Below are 18,380 nucleotides of genomic sequence, written 5' to 3'. Positions count from 1 at the left end.
TGAATCCTGCGGAGTAAGAAAGAACAAAATGATTAGTTAATGAAAGCCAGTGTAATTTTTTCTCATGGAAGTGTCAGTCAGCATCAAGCCATACTATAATGCAGATGGTATTGATCCCAGATACCACAGCATAACCTGTCAATCTCATCATAAGGATGCTAATATTCAGTAGTTGATATTTGTTTTGTGACAGTTAGCTTATGTACATGTAGTACGTGTGTTATTTTCATCAGGTGATCGATCAAAACTTAATTAAATCTGGTGTTATCATTTGATTTATAGTTAAGCCACTAATTCAACATATTAAACGTGTCATCACAATTCCTATATATTTATTGACACCCAGATTAAACTGCAAAATGCAAAGGCAGTTTGACTAGATCCCTAATCAAATGTCTTCCAGCAGAAAAGGAGGGACTAATTTTGACCAGAGAAAAGGTCTGTTTTGATGAATGGTCCCAATCAACAGGACTTATCTGGAAGTTGTAGAGGGATTATTGAATTTTAAACCTTTGTAGAATTTTAATTAACTTTCTCTTTGCCCAGAAAACAGTTTCCCTCAGTCAGTGTGGTTCAATAATCCAGCCACCCATGTAATAAGATGTTCATTACGAAATTGTACATTTCTCCTCTTTTATTCAGACCAATTTCTGTGCTCTGTCTGTGAGAGTGGGGCTCAAAGCTGAAGATCATTTCAGATATACCTAGGCAAAGTAAAAAAATAATAATAATTTTTTTGTTGGACTGGTCAAAATAATTGGCCTTTTGCAAGACATTTGGATTCTTACATAGATTTATATTGAATGACTGTGGGATCCTTTAATGGGAGATTTGGATGCAAATGCTAAATATGTATACAAACATAAGTAACAATGACAAACAGCAAGATCTGAAGTGATGAAATGACATTGATAACACAGATTTGATTGATTTTTACATCACATGATGTTTTAAAAAAAAGAAGAGACATGGACATAAACCACTGCATAAAGTGCACTGTAAAAGTTGCTTCCTTAAATTTTTAAGTACAATCAACTTGATTGTTTAAGTAATTTCAACTTAAATTACATTAAACTGACTTTAAAAAATGAATTGAATCTTGTAGCCTAAACATAAAACAGTTGAAAATTGCTTAACTTATTTTGATGAGTTAAAGCAATGTAAAACATGTTGTCATAACTTATTGACCATATAATTTTTTACAGCATGAGAATTCTGAGGTTGCTTTCTATGCACAATGTATAGTCAAGATATAGGACAAAGAAAAGCAAAATCTCAGGGAGGAACTAAGAACATTTCTTAACTAAATTAAATAAGAAAACAAATAAGATAATGGCACAAACATGGCTACAAAATCTGTGCTATACTTGATTTGCATGCCATTAATTGCGAACAAGTTGTGTGAACCTAATTTCAGCACATTTTGCACCTGGTCAAACTGGATTGTGTGCAGTTAGGGAAAAAGATGTGGGTTCTGTGCCAAAATACTACAGTACACACAATATTTGGTGCTTAGTGAATAAAATAAGAGGATAAAAAAAAAGAAGAAAAGTTTTCTAGTTCTTGTAGCATGTTGCAATTGTGATTAACCTCTTTGACGGCTACTTTCACCACCTGGGAATCAAAAGGATGGGTGGCTGTAATCTAACAGCTTTTTTATGCATATTGTGCTCTAGCACCTGGAAAAAAACTTATCCAATGCTTGTTCAGAGTGACTTTATCACTGTTGGTCACTCTATTGTAGTTTTCCTGTTGCTGGTTGACTTCATTGGTGACCTGTACTCAGGGGGTCAAAGCTTTTTAAACACAAAAGAGACATACTGGCTGTAAAAAAATAAGAGGCCATTTTATGTTGACAATGAATCAGTTGTCTGGCCGCTAAAAATCATTGCATCAGGACATATCATGTCAAAACAGTTCTACTATAACCCATGAAACTATGAGTCACGTTGTTGTTCCAAATCGCTGTCAGTGTGAATGGATCCAACAAAGCTAAAAATATCCAATAACTATCAACTGAATTGCACGTTCTATGTTTTGATATTATAGGCCTATTTAACAAATCTCAAAATCTGACATATGTAGTCTGTGCCATTGTTACTTGTTCTCGAACAACAGCATATTAAACGTCCTCCTAATTTTCTTTATAGTCAGATATACTTTAATTACCATATCTAATGAAACAATTAAACCCCAGCAGAGGTCACAGCTTCTGATTTGTACCTTTCTGTTGCCTTGGTAACCAAAATAAAATATTGCTAGCCGTTTTATGCTCAAGATCTCTGCTCTTGTTCTGTTAACAGGTCATTGTGAGTACTGAGTCTTTCATAAATCTGTGTCTCACAGGAAAATATTGTACAAGATCTTGTGGAAATTGATTCTCTGACTGGCTACTGAAAGCCACTCGTCCTTCAACTTCTTCATAACAAATGACGACCTCACCTTTTCCAGCGCTAAAAACACATTGAGTCATTTAATCCACTGAAAGCATGTGAAGAAAGACATATTTCAGACCCAATTCTCTTCTTAACACATTAAAAAGGTCCTAACAGAACAGGAAATTAAAGTCCAAAATGATGGATGCTAGAAAAATATGTATCACCACACACACAGAGCTTAGATATGCACATTAAGACAACCCATATATGATCAACCTCCATGGAATGTTTTATTATAGACCATCGCCAAATATTTTCTGAAGCGAAGCTACGTGACTATGATGTCATAAATGAAAAGAATAAAAGCGCACGTGAGGTTGAACAGAAAATGAAGATTAAAAATAACATGGGCACATTTTCACATCTTATTTATGGTACAGTAATAAACAAATATATATATTATTTTTTTCTCTCCAAAAAATGGCAAAAATATACATGAATAAGAACAAAAATGGCAAAAAGTCTGTCAATGCGACAGGGCTTACTGCAGTCTAGGCCACTCGTATTAAGACATTAAGGTAAGAAACACACGTACGGCGTAAATTATCTGAGCTGCATGTCCGTGTCCATATTAGTCTGTCTTTATTACATATTTCTTTGATTCTTCTATAAATAAACAACCGATAACAAGGAAACCTTGGTACAATTAAGAAGTGCGTCTTGTATTTCATCGACAGCTTCAAGTAGTCAAATACCCATGCTTAGACTTAGAAACATCTGCGAGAAAGATTAGACTTCTAATCTAACAATATTCTCTGCTTGTCCTTACAAAAACGTGTGTGTACTGTATATTTTTTTCTTCCTTCACATGAGTTGACAGTGTCGGATATTTCTGCATGAAACACACTGAATAAATCAATGATCTCTCTGTACAATAGAATTACTTAAAACAAAATACAACTTAGGTTTGTATGTACATCATCTACCTACAAAGTACAACTGCTATCATGTAATAAAATATGTAAACAAATTTCTCGTTCGACACAGTCGACTGTGACAACAGATAGGATTTTTTTTCCACACTTTTCACATTAGATTTATTTTCGTATAGACATCCGTTAACAGTATCATAGCACTGCGCCAGTCTGCACCAGACAGCTGTATAAAAAAGAGACGAGAGCAAATGGACCAACATACATACGGTTGAAAAAGTTCCAATCTGCGACACGTTCCCTTGTCGTGTCGCTTTGAGGGACGAGAGGTCTATCTGATGATGGGATCGGCCCGGTGGGCGGACGTGTTTGAAGCGAAGGATGGCATGGCATGCACTACAATCAGTCGCTTTACTGAGACAAGGAAACATTACTGTCTTTCTGGCAACTCACACATTTGCAATATTACAATTGGTTGTACAATTAAAATGATCAGTTTTGGCTGGAAATCATAACAGTGCAGTGCTGTCAGAGCCTCGGTGACCAGTCTTGAGCAGTTTAGTTTATTACATAGTGTTTTTCTTCTTTTTGCAGAGAGCAAAAAATGATAAGACACCACATGTAATGTATAAACAATACAAATTTCTCATATATAGAATTTATATATATATTTATATATATATTTATTTATTTTGTTGGCAGGAGTCCTTTTTTTTCAAGTGAACAACATTTTTTTGGGTCCCACTGTCGTTACGGACGTCAGCACTACGTGTCTCTTACATGCTTGAAACGTTCTCCTCTTTTTACAGAGTTACAAAAGAAAAGAAAAACGAGATTTACGCCAAGGTTCACATACCTCTAAAAAGTCACTTAGGATTATGATGTAGCTGTGGAATATTCTACACTGATAACGTCTCCGACCAGATAGAGGAGTAAGGTCACTAATGTTTGCTATTTTACCTTCGCGGTGTGCTTACGGTTGTAAGTGTGCTTTATGGTACAGTTCACATCAGAGTTCGCCGCCTTGGCACAGCGCCGGGGTTCGGCTCCTGTCGCCCTCTCTCTCGGCGCAGTGCCCAACAGGTCTGTCAAAGTTCTGTCAAAGCAACGGGGCGACGCTCGGACTCACACGTAGTACTCCTTGTCCTTGTTTTTCTGTTTCTTGTTGCCGCTTTTCGTGCTCTGCTGCTTGTCCTTCATGACTGCTCCATTGCTCTGCGCCGAGTTGGTTATGTAATTCCTGGTCTCGTCCACTTGGTAGGATCCCTCGTCCCTGTTTCTGTACTTATACATGGCGTACAGCAGTATTAGGATGCACAAAGCGGCAGCGGCAACTATCCCGACGACCATTCCGGTGGTGCTGCTAGATTCACGGACCACCTCGGAGGCCCCCGGAACCCGCCTGATGCCCGGCTCCGTGGGGATTGCTGTGGGTACATTACGGAACATGGGGGAGGTTATTAATGGGCTCTTCAGCTTTGTGTTGTCTACCTCATAGGAAGTGGGCAATGGAAGCAAGACTATGTCGGGCTGGGGCTTTAGCTCCCTGTGATTCATTTTGCCTGCGGGCAGTTTGGGTGGCGTGGACGTGGAGCGGCTCAGCTTGGGGGAAAAAGATGCGGTAGTAGTCCTACCAGAATCGGAGACTTTGTTAGGTCTAAAGTCCTTGGATCCCCACTTAGGCGCGTGAGCTTTGTAGCCACCTTCAAAGGTCGACGATGACAAGGTCTTATCTGTTACCAAGGAGAAGGTGGTGTAAAAATCTTCATCATCAGTAGGGGGCAGGTTAGAGTCGTATGCTTCCCCAGAGCCATACCCAGATATCATCAAGCCATCATCATCATCATCATCACAATCATCGCTGCCTCGGTCCGACAAGCAAGGTACCCCCGCCTCAGTGGCCATGGACAGGGACTCTTTGGTGGTCTCAATAATGGTGAGGTGGGGGCGGAGGGTTGGGGGAAAGGGGATGGAGGGTGTACGAGTGGCTACAGAGGGGAGCTCTAAGGGATCCTTTACTAGTACTGGGAAAACTAATTCACCTCCTACAATTGAACACAGACATGAGGCAAGTTAGTCTCTAAAACTGGTAACCAAAAAAACAACAAAAAAAGCTCTGGTAACGGATACAAGGCAGAACGTAAAAAACAAAAACAAAAAACAACAGAGAAACAATATTGAACATACAGTAAACGACAAAAAATTGGCATCAAAAGGACTTGACAGGTCTTTGTGGGTGAGCCGGTTTGCGCTTTCTTCTTTCAGCCAAACACAATCGGAGTTATATAAAATAATATCCTGGCTCTTCCCAGCTTTGTAATGGCATTGAAAAGTGCCCGAGTTTTTGAAGCTCCATAAAGCGCACGACTCCAGTGGGTTAATAAGGCCTTCTAAAGCGAAGCCATGGGTTTTTTTTTTAAAGAAAAATATCCATATTTTAAACTTTATAAACTATAATCATGGGCTTTCGGCAACAGCCATACCCGCGTTGCCGAGAAAGTCGAGTTTCAGCGGAAGGGTGACCTCTGATCCGACATATGATGTAAGACATATGAAGTAGGCGTAGCATAAGATTAAGGTGACAATAGATGCCTCTCGACAAAACCACATACCTCTCTTGTGCTGAAAGCCAGTGATTATAGTTTAAAACGTTTTAAATATGGATATTTTTCTTATAAAAAAAAAGAGTTTCAGAGTTGTATGGATTACTTTTATGGATGGCCAAAAAACTCAGCCACTTTTCAATGCCATTACAAAGCTGAGAAGAGCCAGGATAGTATTTAATATAACTCTGATTGTCTTATACACCTAGGATGGCTTGAGGGTGAGAAATTGATTTGATAATTTTGATTTTGGGGTGAACTATTCCTTTAATATTCTAGAAAAAAGTTGTGCATAAAAAATGTACATGAGCCAATGTAATGTTAGTTTCTACAAAAATTTTTTTTAACATTGAAAGTTGTGTATTCTAAGATTAGCTATGCATGCCAACTTGAACAATAGCAATAAATAATATATAAATGAACATTAATCAGAATTAATAAATGCTGTAAAAAAAAGTTTTGTTCACTTATTGAATTAAAATGAATATATTGAATATTACTTTTTTAATATTTTGCATAAGTAAAACATTTATGAATCTACTGCCATGCAGTCTTATGGTAAAAAATAAATAAATCAGAATATTATTTAAATAATCTATGAGATGAAGTCTCATAACATGTTGTTTCATCTGTGTCTTAAAACATGTTTATTTTTGTATCTTCTCTCGCTCTATATTTATACTGTACATGTGTGATGAAAGATCTGGCTCCCCAGCAGTGCACTGACTCTTGCCTTTTGAATGGCTTCAGAAAGCCTCCCAATGGCAGATACTACCTCCACGGCGCAATAACAGCTGAATGAACTCTGTCAATATGGTTGATTTCTAAGTGTGAGACTTTAATCTTTTAAGAATGTAGATATTTACTGTATCTTCAAATGCTGAAAGTACAAAGCTTTTATTGACGGAAATAAGATTCTCAGTTCTTCAAGTATATGTGTCGCTGTAAAGTGTCAATATTTGGTAAGGAACAAGTGATTCTAACACTAGAAGAAAACATTTCAGTGTGTCTGCCATGCAATATAAGCAAAAAGTTCCATTTCATGAACATGGAAGGTTTGTTTATGCTTTCTAACTGCTAGATATTCAGACTGTCATTACAACGGTAAGATAGTTCTACCATCAGGTTTTTAGTACAAAACAAAGACTTGCAAAAAAAATAAAAAATTAAAAGAATAAAATTCAAAATAACTTTAAAAGAAAAAGACAGAGCTCAAATGATAACACAAGTAAATTAAATTACAAATCCAATAGCATAAGTTAAATTACAAAGCCAATACCATAGGTTATCAATAACTAGACATAGCAAACAGTACAGTACTGACAAACAGGCAATATAAACATTAACAGTATAATCTAGCAAAACGAGATCAGAACTTCTGATCTCATTACGTTAAGTAGTTAAACAAGCATACTATACGGCATATACTGTATATCATAAACATAAACATACCATATTTTTTGTCAACTTACATCAACAAATTGCCCGCATGATTTTGGCATGAAGAAAAAAACGTACAAAAGAAAGTTGTGTAAGAATGTTCTTGGACAAGTTTTTTCTTTGTGAAAACAAAATAACTGTCATTGCGATTCTGGTTAGATATATATTTTTGTTTCCCACATGAGAGAGTACAGGGAGGCAACAACACATACATCCACACCACATAACATGAAAAATAAACTTCACCATTATTCTCTTTTGTCGTTACTTTGATAAATAATCCAGTTTTCTTACAAAAAACTGTACATATTTGAGCCTTTGATTTATATAGCATATTTTTTGTTGTTGTTAAATAAATATCTACATTCTAGTAATTAAACTTTTTGCTTAGATTGGTTTTAATCTTTAGGTTTGAGTGAATGGATGACTGTACATATTTTACCATAGCTAGAAGGGGGAGGAGGGGGGAGGGGGGTTGTGACAAGGGAATTGGACCTATGAACATACTACATAGGAGATGACAATGATGGGGGTGATTGTGTAAGTCAGTTGCCATGTCCATGTATAGGCAGTACGAAGCGGTCGGGCAGCATTAACGTTTTTGGCTGTAAGGAAGGGATGGGGATATACAAACAATGAGCATATACATGCCCATCTACGAAAAAGAACAAAACTCTAACACTGACAATCTGACAAACCCTAAACTGCAACTTCTTCGCCATGCAGTTTGTAAACATTCTTTAAACGTCAATTGTTCATCAAGATCAACTGTCAGAATTTGAAAAAAACAAAAACAAGAGGTGCATCAAGATCTGGAACCTGTTCATTGACCATCATGTGTCTTTTCGATTATTTATTATACAAATTTTCTGTATTAAATTGGGTTGTTTTTGCATTTGAGGTATTGTGATATTGTTCTTGATGTGATTGTGGTTTACATTTTTTTTATCACTTTGAGCACATGGAATTTTCATTGAATTAGTTCCAAATCTAAAAAAAAGAAGACCAAAAATCAAAACACTTTATCAAACGAATGATAATTGTGATTTGATATTCACATCTAGTTCAAATTTCACCACTAATTTTGAACCCAAAAATTCAGCTATTCAAAAAATGGTAACCAACAAAAAATGAAATTGATTTGAGTGCGTGTAAAACTAAAAAGACAAAATTCCCAGAGACGAAAGAACAAAGCAATTCTAATTTTCACACACTACAACCAGATGCACAAACTATAAAACAGACACAATCGAGAGGGACAGTTTAACAGACAACTGCTTCCTCTGTCATGTGACCCAAAGACAAATATATCTGTCATTGTTAGTCTTAAACATGTAACAGGCGTGCAGTCTGGATGTATGTCAAAGAGAGAGGAAAATTGGCTGAAAATGGGTTAAGTTTTTTATACTGCAAGATGTTGACGCATGCGTAAAGTAAGTTGCATTTAGGGAGAGTAGACGAACAACACAGCAAGCTGGGGGTCAAATCAGACATCAAAGGTTAAGCAAAGGTCAAAGAAGCCTTTTAACCAGGGCCTGTAGGTCACAGGTGTTTGTCTGTACGCTTTTTGTGGCAGATTCCTTGTCTTTTATACCAGAAAAGTCATTATATCTCATAACAAAAGATCCATAATCATGGTTGGTACCCACAGACATTGGTTCAAAAGCAGCAGAGTATTGATTGAGGAATTCCACAAGAGGGTTCAGAATAGACGACTTCTTTAGCAAAAAAGAAACCAACTCTCTGAAAAGTTTAGGGCAAACATTATTTACTTATGAGCCATTAAATTAGTACCTAATCTAATCATCTAAATCAATTCCTTTCTAACAGAAAAAATAAATAAAAAATACCATTATTGTGGAGAAAGCAGTGATGAATCAAAGGTATAAGATTCTTAAAAATACATTAAAAATATTGTTTATAATGCTCCTTTCTACCAATATTTATAAATACTTAAAATTATAAATAAACAGGCTTTATTTTGATTGATTAACTCAGTGTGTGTCAAAATATATTTAATACTTTGATGGATTACTTTTAAACTCTTCTAAGGGTCAAACAAAACCATTCTGCAATATATGCATTATCGCGCTTTCTCTACATTAGATTAGCTCCCTCTGTTTCCACCTTCAAATCTTCTTTAAATACTTATTAATTCTCTTTGGATTTCAATTCTCCTTACAATTATTGTTTATCTATTATTGTGTGTTCCTTTATCTGAAGTTTTCTTTTTCTTAGTTTTCTTTTGTTTTGTACAGTACTTTGGTCAGCCTTGCTTGTTTTTAAATGTGCTTTATAAATAAATATTGTATTGTATTGTATTGTATTGTATTGTATTGTATTGTATTGTATTGTATGTGTTACTTATTTTAACCACCATTATATACCAGTGTACTGCATGATGCATGGGAAATCTTGACACTCCAAAACAGGAGATTTCCTGAAGAAGAGTTTCTGTTCAATCATAAGCAGCATTATTCGAAATGAAATCATATGTGACTACGGCTGGAACTGTTTTTAGTGCATTGCCAGACTGATTTGTAGAATGAACATAATTGTTTCAACATATTACAACGCTCACATTCTATTAATAATACATTTACAAATATTGGTAAAGCGTTTTTTTTTTTTTTTTTTTTTTTACTAACTGATGGTACCTGAGAAGAGTGCACAAGTAATCTGTGCATTAAGGTGCACTATAAGAATGCAAAAACTGTAACACGTCATTTGTAAAGTGAGACTATTCAAAACTCTTCACACACAAGAGGTGTATCTCAATGTCGGGTGTCTAGAGTGTTCTTATCTCTGCTTGCACTATGGATAGGTAATTAAACAGGAGCTCCAATGCTGAATGGCCACCTGCAGGCCTGTGATAAAAGCAACTCCCCCTCTCCCTGCACAGAATAGGGCCAAGCAATACTGGCTCTCTAATCTGGACCATTCTTCTCTTTGTTCTACCGCTTATTTCCCCCTTCCATTTCCTGCATTCCAATGGCATCTAATTGCTTTGAGTCTAAAGACGCTCAACTCTGCCCAATCAGCATGACAAAACAAGCTACACTTATTTGTAAAAAGGTAGATATATGCTGGAATCAGGTGAATAACAAAAATCCGGCACATCTTTTGGGAATTTCTCAGTATTGTGAGAGTGTAAAATCATGAGTGCAGCATATAATGCCATCTGGTGTTCATATAAGGAAGAGAAATTAGTCGTAGTACACTAGTTTTACAGTTAATACACAGATTGCAAATCAGACACACAGTATATTTCAAATATACTGCATATATTTCATTATAATTATAATAATATAAAATTTTGATCTGTAAAATACAGGAAAAAGTTATAGTATGGCTTCAGTAACTTGAAATATATTTGTATAATTTGTTTAGTCCACTTTTATGAAAAACATTATAGAAAAAAATGTATAAAGTAAAGTAGAGTAAAGAATAATTTTTTTTTTTTTTTTTTGCTTGGGTCATTCTTACTATGCAGTACACAACCATGTCTCCATAATATCACACTTCAAACGTTTGGGTTTTCTTATCTGGTTTGTGCCAAGTTGGTTTTAATGACAGAAAAATATCCCAGGACTTTTTTAGAAGACACAAACAAATTGCTATGCAAAGCAAAACTGGAGCTTGTTAATTCCTGATTCATCATTATCCATAATTATTTAATCAAAATCCACACATAAGCCTGAACAAATCACACTGCTTGAGAGATGTAGAACGGATTAGTATTACACTACATGCTAACAAGAATCTGCAAGGCAACTTTACTGTGAATACATTGCACTGATCCTTCCCTGCAAATACAAACTGTACCATAAACTATAAGAGTGAGAGATTCTTCCATCGCACAGATAATTGAGTCTCTGGAGGCTTCTTCCCTTCAGTTTTAAATTCACTTCACCTTTTGTCTTAATAAATACTGTACTACCGAATAATTTTAACACAAAATGAGCCCCATTTAACGGTGTTTCAGAATAAACAAAATGTGTGGAGTTTCTAAAAATATATCCATACAACTTTACATAAAAGAAATATACTCTTTTTAGTTTGCATGCAAGTGTGAACTTTAAGATAATGAGATTTGTGAGCAGAGAAATAATCTGAGACTAATACAGAAGAATTTTTACGGAATGACTTTGGAAGCATATCATTAATCAGGAGAAGCCCTCCTATGGAATTCCAGGTAGGGGATAAAGGGGAAAACCCAACAATTTTTTACAAACAGAGAACAGAATCACGTGACAACACGTCAAGACACAGACAAGTTGATAGACAGGAACACGATTTGGTACAGGAAATGCAGCGGAAATCTTTGCAACCATAAGCTTGAGGTATGATGCTTTGTTGAAACTGGCTCATACATACAGTACAGCACTCATGTTAGTCATGTTAGTCTGATGGTGAGGAAATGCATGGAGATCAAAAAATGGCACCATGCACTGAATAATGACAGAATAGTCTGGTAAATGGCTCTGACTGGCAGCTACCACACTACATGCCACAAATGACTGCTTGAGAAAGCGTGACATCGAGAAGCGCACGTTTTGTGGCAATAAAACTCTTTCTATGCCATCTGCATTCAAAAATGACTTCATATGCAGACCGGCTCAGTCAGCTGAAGATCAAGAGGTTCAAGGATGTTGGTCATTCTTAAAACACAACTTTCTTAAGATTACATCTACTTGAGCTTCAAAAAAAAAAAAAACTCTTTTGATGGCAAGAAAAGATTTTGTTGCCTGTTATTTGCTTTGTTAATTTAAATGGCAATGTTCAAGGTCAAGCCCAGATGGTACAGATGCTTGAGAAAAATGGAGGAAAAATCGATTTCAACACCAAAATATCATGCGGAACAAGATGAGGCGAGATGACAGGAATGTTGATTTTGGATAGCTGGGAAATAGATGAGGACTTCACCAATAATAACATCAACCACGAGCAAGCTCATGAAATTAAGAGGGCAAATCAAGGGGAAGTACCCCACACATGCGGTACAGAATACTCTCCGAATATGAGGACGCACCCCTGCAGCGGTAATGTCTCATGCAGCTTCACATCAACTGATGTAGAGGTTAGAATGGCATGAATTTCTGTGTAAACGTGACTGGATGATTGGGACCCTGCCAATAGCTTTCTTTATGAGTACATAAAGATTCCAGAAAGATGGATATTGTTCTCAAACCGCTAAACTGATGAATGTCATTTGGAAGAAATTGGCATTGACATTTGAGAGAATTGCAGACGGTGAGAACAGGTTGAAGTGAACAAAGAGGATAGCTTGTCATGTCTGCATGAAAACTTAAATGTATACCTTTTCATCCAATGGGGCACAATGCACATGTTGCATATATATGTGATAAAAGATAGTGTGCTCATTATAGGCCAACAGATAAAACTAACAGGCCATGAAATGGCTTTGGCCTCTGGAAATGATTTGATCACACATTGTGCTTCTTGTTATGTGCTGGTTCACTTTTCAGGCATGAAACATGTATAATTGGGTGTTTGTTCAACAGGGGCACATATGGCTTTGTGGACTTCTCTTAAAATACACTTTTTATACTCTCACTTGTATATTTAAAGTAATTTGTACACAAGTTATATTCTGATGTTTTCAGAAACACCACATTTCATATTATGTAATGAATTTCATAGCATTTTTGGTGAAAAAAATAAAATAAAATTCTATCAATACAATTGTGTACATCATTTTGGCAATTAGGGATTATTTCACTTCATATAAATAATTTATTTGAAAATGTAGATGTTGCTTCGATCATCAATTTTCAATTTTAAGATTAATTATCTTGACTGAAAATGTTGGACAAGCTTAAAACAATCAAATCTATTATAAAAGTATCAAAATAAATGATAAAGATATGAGTAAAACTTTCCAATACTTAGTTTAATATGTTTTTATGTGACCTTTATATCACAGAGAGAGAGAATTTTTTTTTTTAAATCTGTTCTTTTTAATAAAAATCAACCCCTAGAATATAAAAGTGCCAGAAGTAGAAGAAACACCCAATTATTATAAGGGGTGGGGTTTTACTCAAATTATAATAAGATTCATTTGAACTCTCTGACTTGAATCATGATTTGCAAAACAATGAAATTTCAGTTATCTTTAACTGCAATCACAAAAATTGCATGTTTCATAGAAGACATGACAGACTATTTTCTCAAAGCTACAATTATGTTTTTTAAGAAAAGGGAAAAAAAAGCCAATACCCAACTTCTCTCAAATCTCTCTCTTTCTGACTATCTCTTTTTTTTCTAATCACTGAATTGTATTTTTCATATTTGGGTTGGAAAATATTAGCAGAACAACTTGTTCACACTGAGGCAAAATGATATTGTTAAAAATAAGCATAAGGACACAAAACAAAAATTTGTACACAGAAATTCGATGATATCTGTTCTCTATTACAACAACTTAATTTAGATCAAGCCTCTTGGAATGAGGAAAGGAATTGAAAAGACTGCTTCAACAGCAATTAATCTGATAGATATCACTCTACTATAAGGCTGAAAGCAAAGTTCAAGAGAAATCTCAAAATGTATCATGTGCCAAAATGCAGTCCACTATCACATGGCAGAAAAACCTCAGTATGATACATTTTGAAGCATCAATGCAGAGAACATGTCACTTTTCTGTACTAATTTTGTACATATGCTCTCATATTAGGCACTGGGGACAAAATTAGTAATCAGTGTGACCATGTTAACCACTTCGGAAAACCCCATGGCCAAGTGTAGCTCGTAAGAAAAGTTTGGGTGAATGATTTGAGATTAGCTCTGATTCAAGGCTACTGAATGGACTAAGCTAAGCATTAGAAATGCATGCCTGTTTCTGTTTTGTTTATATTATTTATCAAGATATCCTACTATATGATTGTCTCTATATTGGTGTACATGAGTTGAAACTTGGATTGGACAGGAAGTTACACTTTTTCTATCCATGGGGGGAGGCGATGCTTTGAGGATCTGATCCTCAGTTGCAAATGAAAGGCCACCACATAGAGGCAAGCAAAATTCAACTGACCTAGCCCACCTGCATGTCCTTCGCACTCAGCAAAGTCCTCGTCGTCACTGGAGCATTCGGCAGAGGAGACCATGTCATCCGTGGTCTAAAATACGGTGAAACACACACACAGGAGAATAGACAAACAAAAGAGAAACTTGAATGCATTAGATTGTACTACCATAAAGTTAAATAGCCTTTTCAGATAATGTTTTGAATTTATACTGTAGGCCCTGAAACATTTTTCTGCACTGAGTTTGAAGGAAAATCCGTGGTACATTCTTAAAATAAAAGGTTAAAAAAGATTATTATTTTTTTTACAGCAATGCTATAGAAGAACCATTTTGGTTTCCCAAAGAACCTTTTGTGGAATGGAAAGGTTTAATGGATGTTAAAGGTTCTTCATGGAACCATCAATGCATTTTTTTGGGGGGTAATATATATATCTATATATCTATATCTATCTATATATCTATATCTATCTATATCTATATCTATATATATATGAACCAAAATGTGCACATCAAAAAAGAACAAGAAAAAAAACCTTTATAGAAGCTGCTTGACCAAAAACATTCAAGAAGGCATTCAAAAAGAACAAAATAATCTGACTCTCAAACTCTACAGACATACAGTGAAATTTACTGTTTACTGTTAATAAACAGTTATTAACAGCCGAAAGCATAATCAAATTAGCCACAACTTTTAATAAACGAATAGCCTATAAAAAGAGTCTGAGATTTGGGGAATTTTATAAATGACAGAACGCTGAGGAGCTTTGCAGGAACAGATTCCACGTAAGCCTGCTTATAAGTCAGTGTCATTATTTCACCGTCAATAAACATTAATTCACTGGTGACAGACATTGAATGAGTTTGCTGAGCTCATCTCGGGTGTTAATTCCAAACTTTTATTTTGAAAAACTGCTCACGTCAAACATTTATACGAGTCACCTCCATCTCGCCCTTTTCGAGAGTCCGCATGGATTTCCCATCACTGTATATCACCGGCGTTGAGAGGAGAGGACCAAACACACAGCGGCACTCTGAGATTATCTGTGTGTCTCCAATGTCTCTCGCTTTGATTTATCCCCTGCGCTCTCCCTTACTCATGCCAACCGCCGCGGCGAGCTCGTTTTTCACACCCTCTGCTTGGCATGTCTTTATTAGGAGCAGATTAGAATGTGGGGCAAAATAAGTACTGTCGTAGACCAGGTTTATGAAATTTTAAATAACACAGGGAGCAATGCAAAGCACTCTCCTACGTGAAAGTGCAGGGTCATAAATATGATTCGGTTTGACGGAATAATAAAATGTTTTCCCTCTATATTCTTGGTGGACTCAAGCAAAGATTTGAGAAGCTTTTGGTATGAAAATGGTGCAAAAATACATTTGAATGCACATTAGGCTGAGCAGAGGTGCCGCTTCACATCGGCGGGGTGTGGAATATCGCTCTATGTGAATATAAAATTATTCATTGAATTTATATTTAGTGTGGCAAACAACTCATCTCTGTGGCTGAAAGGGGAGGAGGATATCACAGATGCAGAAAGCAATGAGAATCGTAATTGACTGATTGCGGAGAAAATGTGAAATTATCTCAGGTTTCCCCCTTGAATGACAGCAAAAAAACAGCATTTAATCTCATAAACCGCTCCAAACCGAGCCCACGGTTCATTTTCGGTATTAAAAAAACGTTACTGACACAATGGCCGTCTTGAATATGTATGTCTGTGAATACATGCACGTCTAAAGCTTTTTGCAGACTAATGCACAGGTACTGTCCGTACAGATCCTGGAATCAGTTAAAGCATTGAATATCTCAGAAGCTGTTCGTCATATTCTCTTTCACAATAATACAAGCTCAGCGTTAATACAAGCCAGGAATGCAGTGGGGGAGCTGCTGCATTATGCCATTTTATACTCACATATTGATACTTTTGTTGGGAATGTGAAAATGGCCTAATCCACATATTAACAATGTGAGAATATGTTTCCATGGCATATAAGCCTTTAACGTTCATCTGTGCTGAATAGTCTAATCTTTTCCCCTCCCTCTCTCACGCTCAGCCTGACAGTGACGGAAACTTAATAAAGAACTCCTGAAAGATTAGCTTGTTTCTTCACTCTTTGCAAAGCTGAGAGTGTAATGCTTCATGCTGTCCGACAGATAAGCAAATCCGGTTAAATCCGTTCAATTTATTTCCAGTCTTAAGGAAATTACACATTGTTTAAAGAACAATGCATTTTGGCCATAATAATACTAAATCTTAAATAATTAAAAAACCATCAACAAAGAATTATCTGTTTACTGATTTTCATTCAATAAAGTCTAATATACCTTCTGTTACGCAGAACCTGTTGCCAACTAATTATTTAAAGCAAAATGTGACCACAAGCCAGGATTATGACTTAAAGGAGAACTCTGTAACTCTAGCGAACTCTAGTCACTTCTTCGCTGATTTTCCCTTTTGTTGTCGCATGTTTTCCCCACGAGCTCCCCCTACAGCTGTGGGGGGGCGTATATTTCACAACACAGTCGTAAAAAACACACTTGCGGCGGCCTCCTCCCCCTCTCTACCGCTGCTCATGTGCGTTTGTTTTGATCGGAGCAAGCCAACTGTATCGTGTGGAACTATGTCTACCGAGGTGGGTAATCTGGTAATACATCATACATGCGTGTGTGTTTATGTCGAATTGCCGTAAAGCAATTTGTGTTTCGCGCTCGTTCTCGTTCTCGTTCTCGCTTCTCACGAGACTTCCAATTTCACTTTGCCGGGACGGCAGTGCGCAAGTTGCAAGGTTGGTTTTCCGCCTGGGAACGCTGGGGGGAGCGGGGAAAGTCACCAATATCACCAGAACAGGTTGTTTAACCATCCAAATGATTTCTAGACAGTTTTATTAAGTTAAAAAAGTTACCAAGTTCTCCTTTAAAAACGGTTCTTGACTGGTGGTGAATAATGACCCAAAAAAAGATAATATGACCCAAACTACGTTAAATACGAGTCTGTAGGTAGACTTCCCACACGATTGCTGTGTGTAGTTTTCGTTGGCAGGTAAATATTTCTATAATTCCTCGATTTCCGAATTGTTGTTATTATATTTGAATAACCGATGATTTTATTCTATGAATTGGATTTTGAATTATTGTTCTATTACCTGGTCAATAAATTGTAAACATTTGATTTTATTCTGACTGACTCTGAAATTGTTTTCCCAAGTAGATTAAAAGGATTTGTATGTTCCCGCAAGTTTTGCGTCAGATTTAATGATGACTAATATTTGTCATCAATTCAATAAACATCAATTCAAGTGTACTTGGTTTGCAAAGACAAGAAGTGAATTTCCATTTAGAACAGCAAATGCTGCTTGACCAATCTAAATTTGGGTGTGTCTTACCTCTGTTTTAATTTAATGTTACTTTAGATAAGCGTACGTGGGAAACCACGGCATGGCCAATCCAAAGCTATTATAAGAGAAGTTATGTTGGTCAGCTTATATCTGTAATAGTGGCCATACCTCTACTGAAGTAAACGTTAGGTTCAATTCAAGTGTATGCAATTCCATGGGGGCTATACCAAAGTATCTTTGATTGTATAAACGTGAATGTGACTGATCTCAGGTATATAGCAATTACCTCTGTTTGGTGACCAAAACTGATGAGCTTGTGAGACCCGCGTTAAACAGAAGACATGAGGACCTCTGAGCAACATAGTTTCCTAATCTGGAACGGGTAAAATATACTTAAAGAGTTAAAAAGAATAATCAAACATTCGCTCACTTTTTGATGATGCTCAGATATCATTAAAACTATGGAGTCAGTTCAATTATGGAGTCAGATGAAATAACAAGGTTATACATAAGAGAAAATGTATTTCATTTAATCTTGTTGTGTTGCGCAAAAACCATCACCCGTATTATTGGAGACCGCCATTGGACCGATAAACGAGCTTACAATGACAAACCACTGATTTATTGTGACCACATGAATTGAG

General features: G+C 36.2%; 1 protein-coding gene across 10 annotated transcripts in view; it reads right to left on the bottom strand.

Annotated features, from left to right (window-relative positions):
- Nucleotides 1-793: 793 nt before the first annotated feature.
- nrxn3a (neurexin 3a) overlaps nt 794-18,380 on the bottom strand; it is a 275,693-nt gene continuing 258,106 nt past the window's right edge. For 6 of the 10 annotated variants that reach the window (XM_082144079.1, XM_082144081.1, XM_082144083.1 and 3 more), the window contains 2 exons: nt 14,408-14,492; nt 794-5,355 (listed from right to left, as the gene is read on the bottom strand). In XM_082144079.1, the coding sequence (XP_082000205.1) occupies nt 4,436-5,355; nt 14,408-14,492 (1,005 nt within the window). In that variant the 3' untranslated portion in view covers nt 794-4,435. The remainder of the gene's footprint in view (nt 5,356-14,407; nt 14,493-18,380) is intronic. The other 4 variants (XM_082144087.1, XM_082144088.1, XM_082144085.1 and 1 more) reach the window with 3 other exon arrangements.

The sequence above is a fragment of the Leuciscus leuciscus genome, assembly GCF_965113295.1.
Source record: "Leuciscus leuciscus genome assembly, chromosome: 17".
Taxonomy (NCBI): Eukaryota; Metazoa; Chordata; class Actinopteri; order Cypriniformes; family Leuciscidae; genus Leuciscus; species Leuciscus leuciscus.
Note: the sequence above shows the minus strand (reverse complement) of the source record. Positions and strands in the feature narration are given on the sequence as shown.